This window comes from Ranitomeya imitator, chromosome 4, assembly GCF_032444005.1.
Source record: "Ranitomeya imitator isolate aRanImi1 chromosome 4, aRanImi1.pri, whole genome shotgun sequence".
In the NCBI taxonomy this organism is placed as follows: domain Eukaryota; kingdom Metazoa; phylum Chordata; class Amphibia; order Anura; family Dendrobatidae; genus Ranitomeya; species Ranitomeya imitator.
In genome coordinates, this window is record NC_091285.1 from 18,151,206 (window position 1) to 18,170,878 (window position 19,673).

At 39.9% G+C, this 19,673-nt stretch overlaps 1 protein-coding gene across 10 annotated transcripts in view; it reads right to left on the reverse strand.

Annotated features, from left to right (window-relative positions):
• Positions 1-19,673, reverse strand: part of DGKI (diacylglycerol kinase iota) — a 269,247-nt gene that overhangs the window by 48,651 nt on the left and 200,923 nt on the right. For 6 of the 10 annotated variants that reach the window (XM_069763213.1, XM_069763211.1, XM_069763206.1 and 3 more), the window contains exons 18-24: positions 18,080-18,153; positions 17,860-17,971; positions 11,030-11,229; positions 9,762-9,824; positions 8,983-9,083; positions 3,674-3,753; positions 2,915-2,953 (exon numbers count right to left, since the gene is read on the reverse strand). In XM_069763213.1, the coding sequence (XP_069619314.1) occupies positions 2,915-2,953; positions 3,674-3,753; positions 8,983-9,083; positions 9,762-9,824; positions 11,030-11,229; positions 17,860-17,971; positions 18,080-18,153 (669 nt within the window). The remainder of the gene's footprint in view (positions 1-2,914; positions 2,954-3,673; positions 3,754-8,982; positions 9,084-9,761; positions 9,825-11,029; positions 11,230-17,859; positions 17,972-18,079; positions 18,154-19,673) is intronic. The other 4 variants (XM_069763212.1, XM_069763210.1, XM_069763209.1 and 1 more) reach the window with 1 other exon arrangement.

The window sequence follows — 19,673 nt, forward strand, 5'->3', positions numbered from 1 at the left end:
AGTATTATAGTAGTTATATTCTTGTATATAGGGGCAGTATTATAGTAGTTATATTCTTGTGCATAGGAGCAGTATTATAGTAGTTATATTCTTGTATATAGGGAGCAGTATTATAGTAGTTATATTCTTGTACATAGGGGCAGTATTATAGTAGTTATATTCTTGTACATAGGGGGTAGTATTATAGTAGTTATATTCTTGTATATAGGAGGCAGTATTATAGTAGTTATATTCTTGTATATAGGGAGCAGTATTATAGTAGTTATATTCTTGTATATAGGGGCAGTATTATAGTAGTTATATTCTTGTGCATAGGAGCAGTATTATAGTAGTTATATTCTTGTATATAGGGGCAGTATTATAGTAGTTATATTCTTGTGCATAGGAGCAGTATTATAGTAGTTATATTCTTGTACATAGGGGGTAGTATTATAGTAGTTATATTCTTGTATATAGGAGGCAGTATTATAGTAGTTATATTCTTGTACATTGGTGCAGTATTATGGTAGTTATATTCTTGTACATAGGGGCAGTATTATAGTAGTTACATTCTTGTACATAAGGGGCAGTATTATAGTAGTTATATTCTTGTACATTGGTGCAGTATTATGGTTAGTTATATTCTTGTACATAGGGGCAGTATTATAGTAGTTATATTCTTGTACATAGGGGGCAGTATTATAGTAGTTATATTCTTGTACATTGGTGCAGTATTATGGTAGTTATATTCTTGCACATAGGGGGCAGTATTATAGTAGTCATATTCTTGTACATTGGTGCAGTATTATAGTAGTTATATTCTTGTACATAGGGGGCAGTATTATAGTAGTTATATTCTTGTACATAGGGGCAGTATTATAGTAGTTATATTCTTGCACATAGGGGGCAGTATTATAGTAGTCATATTCTTGTACATTGGTGCAGTATTATAGTAGTTGTATTCTTGTACATAGGGGGCAGTATTATAGTAGTTATATTCTTGTACATAGGAGTAGTATTATAATAGTTATATTTTTGTACATAGGGGCAGTATTATAGTAGTTATATTCTTGTACATAGGAGTAGTATTATAATAGTTATATTCTTGTACATAGGAGCAGTATTATAGTAGTTATATTCTTGTACATAGGGTAGTATTATAGTAGTTATATTCTTGCACATAGGGGGCAGTATTATAGTAGTCATATTCTTGTACATTGGTGCAGTATTATACAGGTCCTTCTCAAAAAATTAGCATATAGTGTTAAATTTCATTATTTACCATAATGTAATGATTACAATTAAACTTTCATATATTATAGATTCATTATCCACCAACTGAAATTTGTCAGGTCTTTTATTGTTTTAATACTGATGATTTTGGCATACAACTCCTGATAACCCAAAAAACCTGTCTCAATAAATTAGCATATTTCACCCATCCAATCAAATAAAAGTGTTTTTTAATAACAAACAAAAAAACCATCAAATAATAATGTTCAGTTATGCACTCAATACTTGGTGGGGAATTCTTTGGCAGAAATGACTGCTTCAATGCGGCGTGGCATGGAGGCAATCAGCCTGTGACACTGCTGAGATGTTATGGAGGCCCAGGATGCTTCAATAGCGGCCTTAAGCTCATCCAGAGTGTTGGGTCTTGCGTCTCTCAACTTTCTCTTCACAATATCCCACAGATTCTCTATGGGGTTCAGGTCAGGAGAGTTGGCAGGCCAATTGAGCACAGTAATACCATGGTCAGTAAACCATTTACCAGTGGTTTTGGCACTGTGAGCAGGTGCCAGGTCGTGCTGAAAAATGAAATCTTCATCTCCATAAAGCATTTCAGCCGATGGAAGCATGAAGTGCTCCAAAATCTCCTGATAGCTAGCTGCATTGACCCTGCCCTTGATGAAACACAGTGGACCAACACCAGCAGCTGACATGGCACCCCACACCATCACTGACTGTGGGTACTTGACACTGGACTTCAGGCATTTTGGCATTTCCTTCTCCCCAGTCTTCCTCCAGACTCTGGCACCTTGATTTCCGAATGACATGCAAAATTTGCTTTCATCAGAAAAAAGTACTTGGGACCACTTAGCAACAGTCCAGTGCTGCTTCTCTGTAGCCCAGGTCAGGCGCTTCTGCCGCTGTTTATGGTTCAAAAGTGGCTTTACCTGGGGAATGCGGCACCTGTAGCCCATTTCCTGCACACGCCTGTGCACGGTGGCTCTGGATGTTTCCACACCAGACTCAGTCCACTGCTTCCTCAGGTTCCCCAAGGTCTGGAATCGGTCCTTCTCCACAATCTTCCTCAGGGTCCGGTCTCCTCTTCTCGTTGTACAGCGTTTTCTGCCACATTGTTTCCTTCCAACAGACTTACCATTGAGGTGCCTTGATACAGCACTCTGGGAACAGCCTATTTGTTGAGAAATTTCTTTCTGGGTCTTACCCTCTTGCTTGAGGGTGTCAATGATGGCCTTCTTGACATCTGTCAGGTCGCTAGTCTTACCCATGATGGGGGTTTTGAGTAATGAACCCGGCAGGGAGTTTATAAAAGCCTCAGGTATCTTTTGCATGTGTTTAGAGTTAATTAGTTGATTCAGAAGATTAGGGTAATAGGTCGTTTAGAGAATCTTTTCTTGATATGCTAATTTATTGAGACAGGTTTTTTGGGTTATCAGGAGTTGTATGCCAAAATCATCAGTATTAAAACAATAAAAGACCTGACAAATTTCAGTTGGTGGATAATGAATCTATAATATATGAAAGTTTAATTGTAATCATTACATTATGGTAAATAATGAAATTTAACACTATATGCTAATTTTTTGAGAAGGACCTGTAGTAGTTATGTTCTTGTACATTGGTGCAGTATTATAGTAGTTCTGTTCTTGTACATTGGTGCAGTATTATGGTAGGACACCTTACATACCTGGCAGTGATCTCTGTTTGTGGTCACGGAATGCAGATCCTTTAAAAGACAAGCAGAGATAATGATTGGGTGAAGAGACTGACATCAGAGAACAATAGATTGTGTTACACCCTGCAGCTCAGAGAGGACATTGCCACACACCGCACTAATAACCTGTCATCTGCTGCCACCTGCTGGTGCGCTGTAGACTGCAGCTCCTCCGTTTCTATACCCATCACAATCTGCGCTGTTTGCTGTGTCCACCCCCAGGGTCTCTTTAGCTGACATGAATTTATTACGAGCTCCAAGAATCCCCTCCGGTCATTTTCTTTTCTGCTATTTAATCTCCTATTTCTGCTGAGTCTATTAGAGGCTTCTATAAATGACAGGTTTAGTTGTATACGACCCTGACTATTCCCACGTTCCTTTTCTCCTACGGCCCTGTACTGTGCATAAAAAAATCATTACAAAAATGTAAGCATTTCTTTTTTTTTTGCAGGACTATGCAAAAATATTGTTGATTGCTTCCAAAAACAGCGCCAGCCCCTTCTGCAGGTTGGGTCTGGTACTGTAGCTCAGCTCCATTGAAGTGAATGATGCTGAGCTACAGTACCAGTCACAACCTGTAAACAGGGGTGGCGCTGTTATGGCATGGAGGCATTACAATCCCAAATCATAAGTGCAAATTAGCCTGACCGCGTCCCTCTATGAGGCTGGAGCTGCAGGGGCTCGGGGGTAGGTACACAGACTCTGCATGGCGCCATAGTGTGCAGGACTCACCTCTTGGAGGCGGTCGATATACATCCGGCAGGTCTCCAGGTCGCAGTCTCCTCTCACCACAATGATCCCTAGAGGAATGGCTGCAGGAGAGAAGATCCATCAGATGGGACAGAAACATCACGTCCTAAAATCCCACATTATCGCCTCTCATCAGCTCCAGAGCGTGAGACTGGAGACCTAAATATACAGATACAGGGCAGAGCCGAGTGTTCCCTATAGATATAATGTATACTCGCCCTCGCCGTACGGTCCAGAGATCTCACAGCCCCGGATCTAATCATCCTCCCGTCTGTCATCTCACCCTCATTGTTACCGACAAGTCTAGAGATAAAACGTCCTAAGTGCTGTAAGTACCACTGCAGACAATCACCGAGAAAAGTCTAAAGTAAATCTACAGGAAATAAAAATATTCCCTCGTCTAATAAAATTACTTATGGTACATTACTGATCCTGTATTATACTCCAGAGCTGCACTCACTATTCTGCTGGTGCAGTCACTGTGTACATACATTACATTACTGATCCCGAGTTACATCCTGTATTATACCCCAGAGCTGCACTCACTATTCTGCTGGTGCAGTCACTGTGTACATACATTATATTACTGATCCTGAGTTACATCCTGTATTATACTCCAGAGCTGCACTCACTATTCTGCTGGTGCAGTCACTGTGTACATACATTACATTACTGATCCTGAGTTACCTCCTGTATTATACCCCAGTCCCCAGAGCTGCACTCACTATTCTGCTGGTGCAGTCACTGTGTGTACATACATTACATTACTGATCCTGAGTTACATCCTGTATTATACCCCAGAGCTGCGCTCACTATTCTGCTGGTGCAGTCACTGTGTACATACATTACATTACTGATCCTGAGTTACATCCTGTATTATACTCCAGAGCTGCACTCACTATTCTGCTGGTGCAGTCACTGTGTACATATGTTACATTACTGATCCTGAGTTACCTCCTGTATTATACCCCAGAGCTGCACTCACTATTCTGCTGGTGCAGTCACTGTGTACATACATTACATTACTGATCCTGAGTTACATCCTGTATTATACCCCAGAGCTGCACTCACTATTCTGCTTGTGCAGTCATTGTACACATCCCTTTAAATCTTCCTCCCCTTTAAGACTCGCTTATATAACAGATCCTATATCCACTAATCAATATTTACTCTGCTTTTCACATTTCTGCGGTTAATCAAGAGCTGCAGTCACGGCTGGTGTCCCGGTGACATGAGAACAGGTACACGGATTCGCATGTAATTGCAGGCAGTCCTGCGGCGTGGCGGCTGCACAGGCGCTTGTACCTCTCCAGTCACTATGAATAATGAGCGCAGGGGATGAACACGACTCCATTAAACTGTTATCAACAGTGTTGATTAATGACTTCTGCCGTCACCCATAGAGGGACTTCATTACGCGGGGAGCGCTGGCAGCGCGCAGGGGAAGCAGCGCCCCGGCTGGGTTTGGTACATGCTACAAAGCAATTAAGTTGTGTATTGCTGCGGGGGGAGAGGGGGCAGCTGAAGGATAATATCACTTTCCTAAGAGCTTTATTATGTGTTCACTTGTCAAGAGCAGAGCCTGCTCCGAGAAGCGGAACCGCCGTTCTGGGCTCGTTTAAGCGCTGACTGAGTTCGGACGGCTCTGCACATTACCGCTGTGATAGCAGAATCTCAGTGTCACCTCACAGAAAAGTTTTTCATTTTACTAATATACATTTTGCAACTTTTGACACTTTTATCACGCGTGGACTAGATGTCTCCTGACACTTAGTCCTGCTGCACTGTGAAACCCGCTCCACACCACTGATTGGCAGCTTACGCGGTATATACAAAAAGCTACCAATCAGTGGTGTGGGCGGGGTTATACAGAGCTCAGCATTTTGAGCTCTGCTAGAAAAAAAACTGTGATTGTATCAAAAGTACAGCAAGCAGCTCAGCTGGAATCAGGGTCTCAGTGCCTACATCATGCTGCTCTCAGATTTCATAACAAAAACCTGCTGACAGATTCCCTTAGTGTTTTAATGTCACATCCAGAGGTGGCGCTAGAGGTTCTGTCCTTTTCCTCTATATTTAATTTCCCCAGAGGAGCCTATAAGTCTCCTTACGCCGACAAGGAGAAATGTTCCTCCTTAAACATACTTTTTTAGTCTTAGTACTTTTTAGCTTTTGTGTTTATGTGCTTTTTAGTTATAATTTTTAGAGCTTTTTTGCTTTTTCACTTTTAGTTGTTGTGTTTTTGTACTTTTTTAGTATTTTTACAATTTTTACTTTTAGTTTTTAATACGTTTTCAATCATTGCTGTTCATGCTTTTTAGGTGTATTACTTTTTAGTTGTGTTTTTGTTATTTTTTTGTTTGTATTTTTTAGTTTTTGGGGTTTCGTTATGCAATTTTTAGTTTTTTTTTACTTTTTTGTTTTGTTTGTGCCTTTTAGGTTTTTTTTTCCATTTTTTACTTTTAGTTTTTAATACTTTTTAGTTATTGATTTTAATGCTTTTTAGTTTCCTTACCTCTTCGTCATGTTACTTTTGTTTTGTACTTTTTAGCTTTGGTTTGTTTTTTTTTGCAATGTTTAGCTTTAGTTTTTAGTACTTATTAATTTTTGATTTTATCCCTTTTTAGTTTTAGTACTATTTAGTTATGTTTTTGTACTTTTTTTTAGGTTTTTTGTTCTTTTTACTTTTTTGTTCGTTTAGTTTTTGTACTTTTTAGCTTTGGTTTGTTTTTTTGCCATTTTTAGCTTTAGTTTTTAGTACTTTTTAATTATTGATTTTATCCCTTTTTAGTTTTATTACTATTTAGTTATGTTTTTGTACTTTTTTAGTTTTTTTGTTCTTTTTACTTTTTTGTTCGTTTATTTTTTGTACTTTTTAGCTTTGGTTTGTTTTGTTTTTTGCAATTTTTAGCTTTACTTTTTAGTACTTTTTAATTATTGATTTTATCCCTTTCTAGTTTTATTACTATTTAGTTGTGTTTTTGTACTTTATTAGGTTTTTTGCTCTTTTTACTTTAAGTTTTTAACACTTTCTAATCAGTGATTGTAATGTCTTTTATGTTGTATTAATTTTTTAATTTTTATTCTTTTTCTTTTTTTGCGATTTTTCTTTTTAGTACATTTTACTTGTGTTTCTTTACTTTTTGGGATTTTTTTGCTCTTTTTACTTTAGTTTTTAATACTTTAGTTATTGATTTTAATGTTTTGTTTTATTCCTGTTTAGTCATATTTTTGTTCTTTTTAGCTTCATTGCTTTTGCAATTTTTTGTTATATTTTTTATTACATTTTATTTGCGATTTTGTACTTTTTTAGTTGTTTTTGCTCTTTTTACTTTTGATACTTTATTAGTTAGTGATTTTAATGCTTTTTAGTTTTTGTACTTTTTAGGCTGTTTTTTTTCCCAGTTTTTAGTTTTAATACTTATTAGTAGTGTTTTTGCTTTTTTAAGATTTTTTTTTTTACACTTCTTAGTTTCAGTGAATGAAACGGTAGTGAACCGTAGACCGCCTCTGGCAGTTGATGTGAATGTGAGGTGGGCAGCGATCTCCAACGGAAAAATTTCCATATGACAAAACTGACTGGACAGATAAGTGTTGTCATGATGACCAATAAAGGAAACCATGCTCAGCCCCTAACTACATGGGCTCCATTTTCTGCTGGTCTCCTTTAGGAATCATTTACCTCCACTGGGTGGCACTAGAGAGTTTTCTATCCTTCCACGAGAGCTAATTTGCATGTTTTTCCAATGGAGCATGGCCAATAAGTCTCCAGACACTGCTGGTCTCCTTTAGGAATCGTTTACCTCCACTGGGTGGCACTAGAGAGCTTTCTATCCTTCCATGAGAGCTAATTTGCATGTTTTTCCCATGGAGTATTGCCAATAAGTCTCCAGACATTGCTGATCTCCTTTAGGAATCATTTACCTCCACTGGGTGGCACTAAAGAGTTTCCTATCCTTCCATGAGAGCTAATTTGCATGTTTTTCCCATGGAGCATGGCCAATAAGTCTTCAGACACTGCTGATCTCCTTTAGGAAACATTTACCTCCACTGGGTGGCACTAGAGAGTTTCCTATCCTTCCATGACAGCTAATTTGCATGTTTTTCCCATGGAGCATGGCCAATCAGACACTGCTGATCTCCTTTAGGAATCATTTACCTCCACTGCGTGGCACTAGAGAGTTTCCTATCCTTCCATGAGAGCTAATTTGCATGTTTTTCCCATGGAGCATGGCCGATAAGTCTCCAGACACTGCTGATCTCCTTTAGGAATCATTTACCTCCACTGGGTGGCACTAGAGAGTTTCCTATCCTTCCATGAGAGCTAATTTGCATGTTTTTCCCATGGAATATTACCAATAAGTCTCCAGACACTGCTGATCTCCTTTAGGAATCATTTACCTCCACTGGGTGGCACTAAAGAGTTTCCTATCCTTCCATGAGAGCTAATTTGCATGTTTTTCCCATGTAGCATGGCCAATAAGTCTCCAGACACTGCTGATCTCCTTTAGGAATCATTTACCTCCACTGGGTGGCACTAGAGAGTTTCCTATCCTTCCATGAGAGCTAATTTGCATGTTTTTCCCATGGAGCATGGCCAATAAGTCTCCAGACACTGCTGATCTCCTTTAGGAATCATTTACCTCCACTGGGTGGCACTAGAGAGTTTCCTATCCTTCCATGAGAGCTAATTTGCATGTTTTTCCCATGGAGTATTGCCAATAAGTCTCCAGACACTGCTGATCTCCTTTAGGAATCATTTACCTCCACTGGGTGGCACTAGAGAGTTTTCTATCCTTCCATGACAGCTAATTTGCATGTTTTTCCCATGGAGCATGGCCAATCAGACACTGCTGATCTCCTTTAGGAATCATTTACCTCCACTGCGTGGCACTAGAGAGTTTCCTATCCTTCCATGAGAGCTAATTTGCATGTTTTTCCCATGGAATATTACCAACAAGTCTCCAGACACTGCTGATCTCCTTTAGGAATCATTTACCTCCACTGGGTGGCACTAAAGAGTTTCCTATCCTTCCATGAGAGCTAATTTGCATGTTTTTCCCATGTAGCATGGCCAATAAGTCTCCAGACACTGCTGATCTCCTTTAGGAATCATTTACCTCCACTGGGTGGCACTAGAGAGTTTCCTATCCTTCCATGACAGCTAATTTGCATGTTTTTCCCATGGAGCATGGCCAATAAGTCTCCAGACACTGCTGGTCTCCATAAGGAGTGCCAAGTCCTCCTCTGAAATATACGGTATATAGTCATCCTGCCCCCTTTTACCAACTCACAGGCTTCCCTCAGCTTATCCTTGTCGAAATGCAGCCCCTCGTACACCTGGAGGCAGATTCGGTTGACTCGGATCCGTAGCCGGTCGGGCATCGAGTGTGGGCTGAGGAGAGAATTAGAGCGCCATCATCTGACTGCTCCCCCAAAACAACAATATTTTGCATATATTTTATATTGTTCTACAAGCTTTATTCCTAATCATTTGTAAGATATCATGTCACGTCCCTCCGTTAGACCTCCTGGAAATGTACGGCTTCATCACTCTTCATCTGAAAAAGGGGGTGACCCCATAAAATTCTGGAGCATCGTGTTATAAACTGAATAACTGAGTGACTACTCAATAAAAAATTAATAATATAAGCAAATACCTCCAATTAGAAATGTATGATAGTTCTCCTGATTAGCTATGTCTCTTACTTCATGTGCAGGGCATTGCAGTAGCTTAGGTATCCATGGTTACATCCACTCATATAGTGACAGTTAGCTGCTAGTGGTTGCAACCATGGATACCTAAGCTACTGCAATGCCCTGCACATGGAGTACACATCGCTAATCAGAAGAACTATACTACATTTCTAATTGGGGGTATATGCTAATATTATTATTATTACACCTAATACTTATTGTGATAGGATCATAGAGATGGGTATATATATGTTAAAAAAAAAATTAAAAAAAGTTTTGATTCCTTGACAGCGAGAAGGGTGCTGGGGATCGGAGGACCGTGTGGGGGCACCGCAGTGATGAGGATGGCTTTGAGAGGGGGAGGTCACATACTTACACAGTGAAGGAGTCTGGGGGTGCGGAGACGCGTCGATGGTCAGCGGTGGGCACTTTATGGACACTGTGGCAGACAGCACAAAGGCAGCACAAAAAACAGAGTGCAAGGCGAGAGGTGAGAGGGCATGAGAGAGAGAAAACCAGAGAGACAGACACACAACAGGTTAACAGGGAGAGCGCTGCACAACTGATGAGTGACAGCCATGCATCGCTCTACGGGACGGATGGCCCCACACAGTGCGGGGGGAGGGATGTCACACAGCATGGCCCCTTTAAGATAAAAAAAATCCCCAGAAATGTTATATTTCTAGGAAAGCTGGGTGACAACAGGCAAATTTGCCTTTCAGGATCCAAGCAAACTCGTACGGATTTCCAGATTGGTTCTCACCCAGCTTTCCCGGTGTCCTGAATGGCAAATCCACCCAAAAATGTAACGATACATACTCTCCTTTTTGCCACCCAGCTTTCCTAGCATCCTGAATGACAAGTTGTGTTATATTCTCTGCTTTGCAACTGTTGCAATACTAGGCAGATCGGTCATCAGGGATAGTAAAAAAAAAAAAGTTGTATTTTCCGCCATATTAGAAGCCATGTCACACAGCTTTTCCAGTGTCCTGAATGGCAAACGTAATTAAACTTACCCTAACTCATTCCCCCATTTACTACTGCGGCAATAAGAGGCAGATTTGCCATTCAGGATAATATAAAAGCTGCAAATTGGTTCTTACTCAGCTTTTTGCCGTTCAGGATTGTAGAAAAGTTGTACAGGAGTCCTTACATTTTCTTACTCAGCTTTCCCAGCATCCTGAATGGCAGTTCTGCATAGAAATACCAGGCGTAATCCCTTCTTTCCTAGTAATTGGGGAGAATTCCTGCCACCCAGGACACCGGGGCCCTCCGGGGGGCCCTCTTTCGCACGGCTGTTGCCCCCGGGATGACACTTCGAGGTGAGATGTGAAATGAGAACACCGCCATCCACAGTGTAAAATGGCACAAACAATATGGCTGCGGAGCGCACACCGCCCAGTCCTGTGCCCCCTGCCCGCTGGACCCTAAATACGCTATCGGGGTACCTCCATGGAGCAAGGACAACATTTAAAGGCCCGGAGTGTCCCTTTAAGGAGGGGGGTGCATCTATTATTGCCTGTGCCCCACTAGATCCCATAGGTGATAGCAGGTAGGGAAATAATAAAGCAAAAATTCTGGAAAATCAGGGGTCCTCCAGGGAGGTGCTGTGTGACTGTTACCACCGGGGGCGCTGTGACTCACTCATTCAGTAAGGGCATGGACGTTCTCCTCTTGCTCTTCTGTACCATGTTAGCTTGGTTCCTTAAGCAAATGCGAATGAGGGAGGGGGCGAGGCGGCAGGGCTCCCCGTCCACCTGCATGGGGATGGCCTTGTACGTCAGCAGGGTCACTTCTCTGCACTGGTGAAGCCTCTCTCCGTGGCCACCGACCTGCAGGGCAGCCTGGAAACACAAAACCCACTGGTATAACCTGGGTATCTCCTGTATATAATTATATATATATATATATATATATATATATATATATATATATATATATATATATATATATATATATACAGCTGGTATAACCTGGGCATCTCCTGTATATAATTATATATATACAACTGGTATAACCTGGGCATCTCCTGTATATAATTATATATATACAACTGGTATAACCTGGGCATCTCCTGTATATAATTATATATGTACAGCCGGTATAACCTGGGCATCTCCTGTATATAATTATATATGTACAGCTCGTATAACCTGGGCATCTCCTGTATATAATTATATATGTACAGCTGGTATAACCTGGGCATCTCCTGTATATAATTATATATGTACAGCTGGTATAACCTGGGCATCTCCTGTATATAATTATATATGTACAGCTGGTATAACCTGGGCATCTCCTGTATATAATTATATCTGTACAGCTGGTATAACCTGGGCATCTCCTGTATATAATTATATATGTACAGCTGGTATAACCTGGGCATCTCCTTTATATAGATATATATGTACAGCTGGTATAACCTGGGCATCTCCTGTATATAATTATATATATACAACTGCTATAACCTGGGCATCTCCTGTATATAATTATATATATACAGCTGGTATAACCTGGGCATCTCCTGTATATAATTATATATGTACAGCTGGTATAACCTGGGCATCTCCTGTTTATAATTATATATATACAGCTGGTATAACCTGGGCATCTCCTGTATATAATTATATATACAGTATACAGCTGGTATAACCTGGGTATCTCCTGTATAGAATTATATATGTACAGCTGGTATAACCTGGGCATCTCCTGTATATAATTATACATATACAGCTGGTATAACCTGGGCATCTCCTGTATATAATTATATATGTACAGCTGGTATAACCTGGGCATCTCCTGTATATAATTGTATATGTACACCCAGTATAACCTGGGTATCTCCTGTATATAATTATATATATACAGCCGGTATAACCTGGGCATCTCCTGAATATAATTATATATGTACAGCTGGTATAACCTGGGCATCTCCTGTATATAATTATATATATGTACAGATGGTATAACCTGGGCATCTCCTGTATATAATTATATATGTACAGCCGGTATAGCCTGGGCATCTCCTGTATATAATTATATATGTATACAGCTGGTATAACCTGGGCATCTCCTGTATATAGTTATATATGTACAGCTGGTATAACCTGGGCATCTCCAGTATATAGATATATATGTACAGCTGGTATAACCTGGGCATCTCCTGTATATAATTATATATATATACAGCTGGTATAACCTGGGCATCTCCTGTATATAGTTATATATGTACAGTTGGTATAATCTGGGCATCTCCTGTATAAAATTATATATGTACAGCTGGTATAACCTGGGCACCTCCTGTATATAATTATATATGTACAGCTGGTATAACCTGGGCATCTCCTGTATAGAATTATATATGTACAGCTGGTATAACCTGGGCATCTCCTGTATATAATTATATATGTACAGTTGGTATAACCTGGGTATCTCCTGTACATAATTATATGTGTACAGCTGGTATAACCTGGGAATCTCCTGTATAGAATTATATATGTACAGCTGGTATAATCTGGGTATCTCCTGTATATAATTATATCTGTATAGCTGATATAACCTGGGCATCTCCTGTATAGAATTATATATGTACAGCCGGTATAACCTGGGCATCTCCTGTATATAGTTATATATGTACAGCTGGTATAACCTGGGCATCTCCTGTATATAGTTATATATGTACAGCCGGTATAACCTGGGTATCTCCTGTACATAATTATATGTGTACAGCTGGTATAACCTGGGCATCTCCTGTATAGAATTATATATGTACAGCTGGTATAATCTGGGTATCTCCTGCATATAATTATATCTGTATAGCTGATATAACCTGGGCATCTCCTGTATAGAATTATATATGTACAGCCGGTATAACCTGGGCATCTCCTGTATATAGTTATATATGTACAGCTGGTATAACCTGGGCATCTCCTGTATATAGTTATATATGTACAGCTGGTATAACCTGGGCATCTCCTGTATAGAATTATATATGTACAGTTGGTATAACCTGGGTATCTCCTGTACATAATTATATGTGTACAGCTGGTATAACCTGGGCATCTCCTGTATATAATTATATGTGTACAGCTGGTATAACCTGGGCATCTCCTGTATAGAATTATATGTGTACAGCTGGTATAATCTGGGCATATCCTGTGTAGAATTATATATGTACAGCTGGTATAACCTGGGCATCTCCTGTATAGAATTATATATGTACAGCTGGTATAACCTGGGCATCTCCTGTATAGAATTATATATGTACAGCTGGTATAATCTGGACACCTCCTGTGTATAATTATATATGTACAGCTGGTATAACCTGGGCATCTCCTGTATAGAATTATATATGTACAGCTGGTATAACCTGGGCATCTCCTGTATAGAATTATATATGTACAGCTGGTATAACCTGGGCATCTCCTATATATAATTATATATGTACAGCTGGTATAACCTGGGTATCTCCTGTTTATAATTATATATGTACAGCTGGTATAACCTGGGAATCTCCTGTATATAATTATATATGTACAGCTGGTATAACCTGGGCATCTCCTGTATAGAATTATATATGTACAGCTGGTATAATCTGGGCATCTCCTGCATAGAATTATATATGTACAGCTGGTATAACCTGGGCATCTCCTGTATAGAATTATATATGTACAGCTGGTATAATCTGGGCATCTCCTGCATAGAATTATATATGTACAGCTGGTATAACCTGGGCATCTCCTGTATAGAATTATATATGTACAGCTGGTATAACCTGGGCATCTCCTGTATAGAATTATATATGTACAGCTGGTATAACCTGGGTATCTCCTGTATATAATTATATATGTACAGCTGGTATAATCTGGACACCTCCTGTGTCTTATTATATATGTACAGCTGGTATAACCTGGGCATCTCCTGTATATAATTATATATGTACAGTTGGTATAACCTGGACATCTCCTGTATATAATTATATATGTACAGCAGGTATAACCTGGGCATCTCCTGTATATAATTATATATGTACAGCTGGTATAACCTGGGCATCGCCTGTATATAGTTATATACAGTGGGGCAAAAAAGTATTTAGTCAGTCAGCAATAGTGCAAGTTCCACCACTTAAAAAGATGAGAGGCGTCTGTAATTTACATCATAGGTAGACCTCAACTATGGGAGACAAACTGAGAAAAAAAAATCCAGAAAATCACATTGTCTGTTTTTTTAACATTTTATTTGCATATTATGGTGGAAAGTAAGTATTTGGTCAGAAACAAAATTTCATCTCAATACTTTGTAATATATCCTTTGTTGGCAATGACAGAGGTCAAACGTTTTCTGTAAGTCTTCACAAGGTTGCCACACACTGTTGTTGGTATGTTGGCCCATTCCTCCATGCAGATCTCCTCTAGAGCAGTGATGTTTTTGGCTTTTCACTTGGCAACACGGACTTTCAACTCCCTCCAAAGGTTTTCTATAGGGTTGAGATCTGGAGACTGGCTAGGCCACTCCAAGACCTTGAAATGCTTCTTACGAAGCCACTCCTTCGTTGCCCTGGCGGTGTGCTTTGGATCATTGTCATGTTGAAAGACCCAGCCACGTTTCATCTTCAATGCCCTTGCTGATGGAAGGAGGTTTGCACTCAAAATCTCACGATACATGGCCCCATTCATTCTTTCATGTACCCGGATCAGTCGTGCTGGCCCCTTTGCAGAGAAACAGCCCCAAAGCATGATGTTTACACCACCATGCTTTACAGTAGGTATGGTGTTTGATGGATGCAACTCAGTATTCTTTTTCCTCCAAACACGACAAGTTGTGTTTCTACCAAACAGTTCCAGTTTGGTTTCATCAGACAATAGGACATTCTCCCAAAACTCCTCTGGATCATCCAAATGCTCTCTAGCAAACTTCAGACGGGCCCGGACATGTACTGGCTTAAGCAGTGGGACACGTCTGGCACTGCAGGATCTGAGTCCATGGTGGCGTAGTGTGTTACTTATGGTAGGCCTTTTTACATTGGTCCCAGCTCTCTGCAGTTCATTCACTAGTTCCCCCCGCGTGGTTCTGGGATTTTTGCTCACCGTTCTTGTGATCATTCTGACCCCATGGGGTGGGATTTTGCGTGGAGCCCCAGATCGAGGGAGATTATCAGTGGTCTTGTATGTCTTCCATTTTCTAATTATTGCTCCCACTGTTGATTTCTTCACTCCAAGCTGGTTGGCTATTGCAGATTCAGTCTTCCCAGCCTGGTGCAGGGCTACAATTTTGTTTCTGGTGTCCTTTGACAGATCTTTGGTCTTCACCATAGTGGAGTTTGGAGTCAGACTGTTTGAGGGTGTGCACAGGTGTCTTTTTATACTGATAACAAGTTTAAACAGGTGCCATTACTACAGGTAATGAGTGGAGGAAAGAGGAGACTCTTAAAGAAGAAGTTACAGGTCTGTGAGAGCCAGAAATCTTGATTGTTTGTTTCTGACCAAATACTTATTTTCCACCATAATATGCAAATAAAATGTTAAAAAAACAGACAATGTGATTTTCTGGATTTTTTTTTCTCAGTTTGTCTCCCATAGTTGAGGTCTACCTATGATGTAAATTACAGACGCCTCTCATCTTTTTAAGTGGTGGAACTTGCACTATTGCTGACTGACTAAATACTTTTTTGCCCCACTGTATGTACAGCTGGTATAACCTGGGCATCTCCTGTATATAGTTATATATGTACAGCTGGTATAACATGGTTATCTCCTGTATATAGTTATATATATACAGCTGGTATAACCTGGGCATCTCCTGTATATAATTATATATGTACAGCTGGTATAACCTGGGCATCGCCTGTATATAGTTATACATGTACAGCTGGTATAACCTGGGCATCGCCTGTATATAATTATATATGTACAGCTGGTATAACCTGGGCATCTCCTGTATATAATTATATATGTACAGCTGGTATAACCTGGGCATCTCCTGTATATAATTATATATGTACAGCTGGTATAACCTGGGCATCTCCTGTATATAATTATATATGTACAGCTGGTATAACCTGGGCATCTCCTTTATATAGATATATATGTACAGCTGGTATAACCTGGGCATCTCCTGTATATAATTATATATATATACAGCTGGTATAACCTGGGCATCTCCTGTATATAGTTATATATGTACAGCTGGTATAACCTGGGCATCTCCTGTATATAGATATATATGTACAGCTGGTATAACCTGGGCATCTCCTGTATATAATTATATATATATACAGCTGGTATAACCTGGGCATCTCCTGTATATAGTTATATATGTACAGCTGGTATAACCTGGGCATCTCCTGTATATAATTATATATGTACAGCCGGTATAGCCTGGGCATCTCCTGTATATAGTTATATATGTACAGTTGGTATAATCTGGGCATCTCCTGTATAAAATTATATATGTACAGTTGGTATAACCTGGGTATCTCCTGTACATAATTATATGTGTACAGCTGGTATAACCTGGGCATCTCCTGTATAGAATTATATATGTACAGCTGGTATAACCTGGGCATCTCCTGTATAGAATTATATATGTACAGCTGGTATAATCTGGACACCTCCTGTGTATAATTATATATGTACAGCTGGTATAACCTGGGCATCTCCTGTATAGAATTATATATGTACAGCTGGTATAACCTGGGCATCTCCTGTATATAATTATATATGTACAGCTGGTATAACCTGGGCATCTCCTGTATAGAATTATATATGTACAGCTGGTATAACCTGGGCATCTCCTGTATATAATTATATATGTACAGCTGGTATAACCTGGGCATCTCCTGTATAGAATTATATATGTACAGCTGGTATAACCTGGGCATCTCCTGTATATAATTACATATGTACAGCTGGTATAACCTGGGCATCTCCTGTATATAATTATATATGTACAGCTGGTATAACCTGGGCATCTCCTGTATAGAATTATATATGTACAGCTGGTATAACCTGGGCATCTCCTGTATAGAATTATATATGTACAGCTGGTATAACCTGGGCATCTCCTGTATAGAATTATATATGTACAGCTGGTATAACCTGGGCATCTCCTGTATAGAATTATATATGTACAGCTGGTATAACCTGGGCATCTCCTGTATATAATTACATATGTACAGCTGGTATAACCTGGACATCTCCTGTATATAATTATATATGTACAGCTGGTATAACCTGGGCATCTCCTGTATATAATTATATATGTACAGCTGGTATAACATGGTTATCTCCTGTATATAGTTATATATGTACAGCTGGTATAACCTGGGCATCGCCTGTATATAGTTATATATGTACAGCTGGTATAACATGGTTATCTCCTGTATATAGTTATATATGTACAGCTGGTATAACCTGTATATACTGATATGGAGCATGCTGATATAACCTGGGCACATCAGATATTATGTGACTTACCAGAGACGCCATAGTGAAGCCAATGACCTCGATATAGCCATCGTCGTGCCGCTGAGGTTCAAAGTCTCGGTGGTCGCCAGGGTTTCCCCAGGGCATTGTGCCAGCACAGTACCTGGCAGCCAGAGAGTTAGGAGAAGCTGTCAGTGACAGTAGTAGACGGTGGATAGTCTCAGATCTACCACACAGTCTCTACAGCCGCCATTATAGGAGCACCGATTACCTGGGGATATTTAAGAAGACAATACACTGAAACTTCAGCTCTTGGATCTTGGGGGTGAGGTCCGTCCCATCGCACTGTAACATCAGAAGAACATATTATATTAGATCTGGCGGAAAATAGATTCTTCACCCATTGTAGTAAGAAATCGAGAACCGATAGCAAGATCTGACTACACAAGGTTTGATTGTAGTCTGTTACCATAGTGATAGAAACCGATGGCAAGATCTGACTACACAAGGTTTGATTGTAGTCTGTTACCATAGTGATAGAAACCGATGGCAAGATCTGACTACACAAGGTTTGATTGTAGTCTGCTACCATAGTGATAGAAACCGATGGCAAGATCTGACTACACAAGGTTTGATTGTAGTCTGTTACCATAGTGATAGAAACAGATGGCAAGATCTGACTACACAAGGTTTGATTGTAGTCTGTTACCATAGTGATAGAAACCGATGGCAAGATCTGACTACACAAGGTTTGATTGCAGTCTGTTACCATAGTGATAGAAACCGATGGCAAGATCTGACTACACAAGGTTTGATTGTAGTCTGTTACCATAGTGATAGAAACCGATGGCAAGATCTGACTACACAAGGTTTGATTGTAGTCTGTTACCATAGTGATAGAAACCGATGGCAAGATCTGACTACACAAGGTTTGATTGTAGTCTGTTACCATAGTGATAGAAACCGATGGCAAGATCTGACTACACAAGGTTTGATTGTAGTCTGTTACCATAGTGATAGAAACCGATGGCAAGATCTGACTACACAAGGTTTGATTGTAGTCTGTTACCATAGTGATAGAAACCGATGGCAAGATCTGACTATACAAGGTTTGATTGTAGTCTGTTACCGTGATGACAGAAGGCAGGATCTGACTACACAAGGTTTGATAGTAGTGAGTTACCATAGTGATAGAAACCAATGGCAAAATCTGACTACACAAGGTTTGACTGTAGTCTGTTACCATGGTGACAGAAGGCAGGATCTGACTACACAAGGTTTCACTGTAGTCTGTCACCATAGTGATAGAAAAAGATGGCAACATCTGACTACACAAGGTTTGATTGTAGTCTGTTACCATAGTGATAGAAACCGATGGCAAGATCTGACTACACATGGTTTGATTGCAGTCTGTTACCATAGTGATAGAAACAGATGGCAAGATTTGACTACACAGTTTGTTTGTAGTCTGTTACCATGGTGACAGAGGGCAGGATCTGAATACACAAGGTTTATTTACAGTCTGCTACCATCGTGATAGAGAATCATGGTTTGTTAGTAGCTCGTTACCATGGTGATAGAAGCAGATGGCAGGATCTGACTACACAGGGTTTGCTTGTAGTCTGTTACCATGGTGACAGAAGGAAAAGACAATTCACGGTTTTCAGCTGCTCTAACTGAAAATGATCCTTGATCCAATATATAAAGAAGCTTTTTTTTTGTTATTCAACAACGCGTTTCCACGCCGGACTGGTGTCTTCTCAAGTGTAAAAACCTATAGTGTACAGAGCACACAAGAGCTGGGGGGGGTTTAATAGCTTAAATTGGGCACCAAATTTTGGGCCCTCTTATCTCTAGAAAGGAGG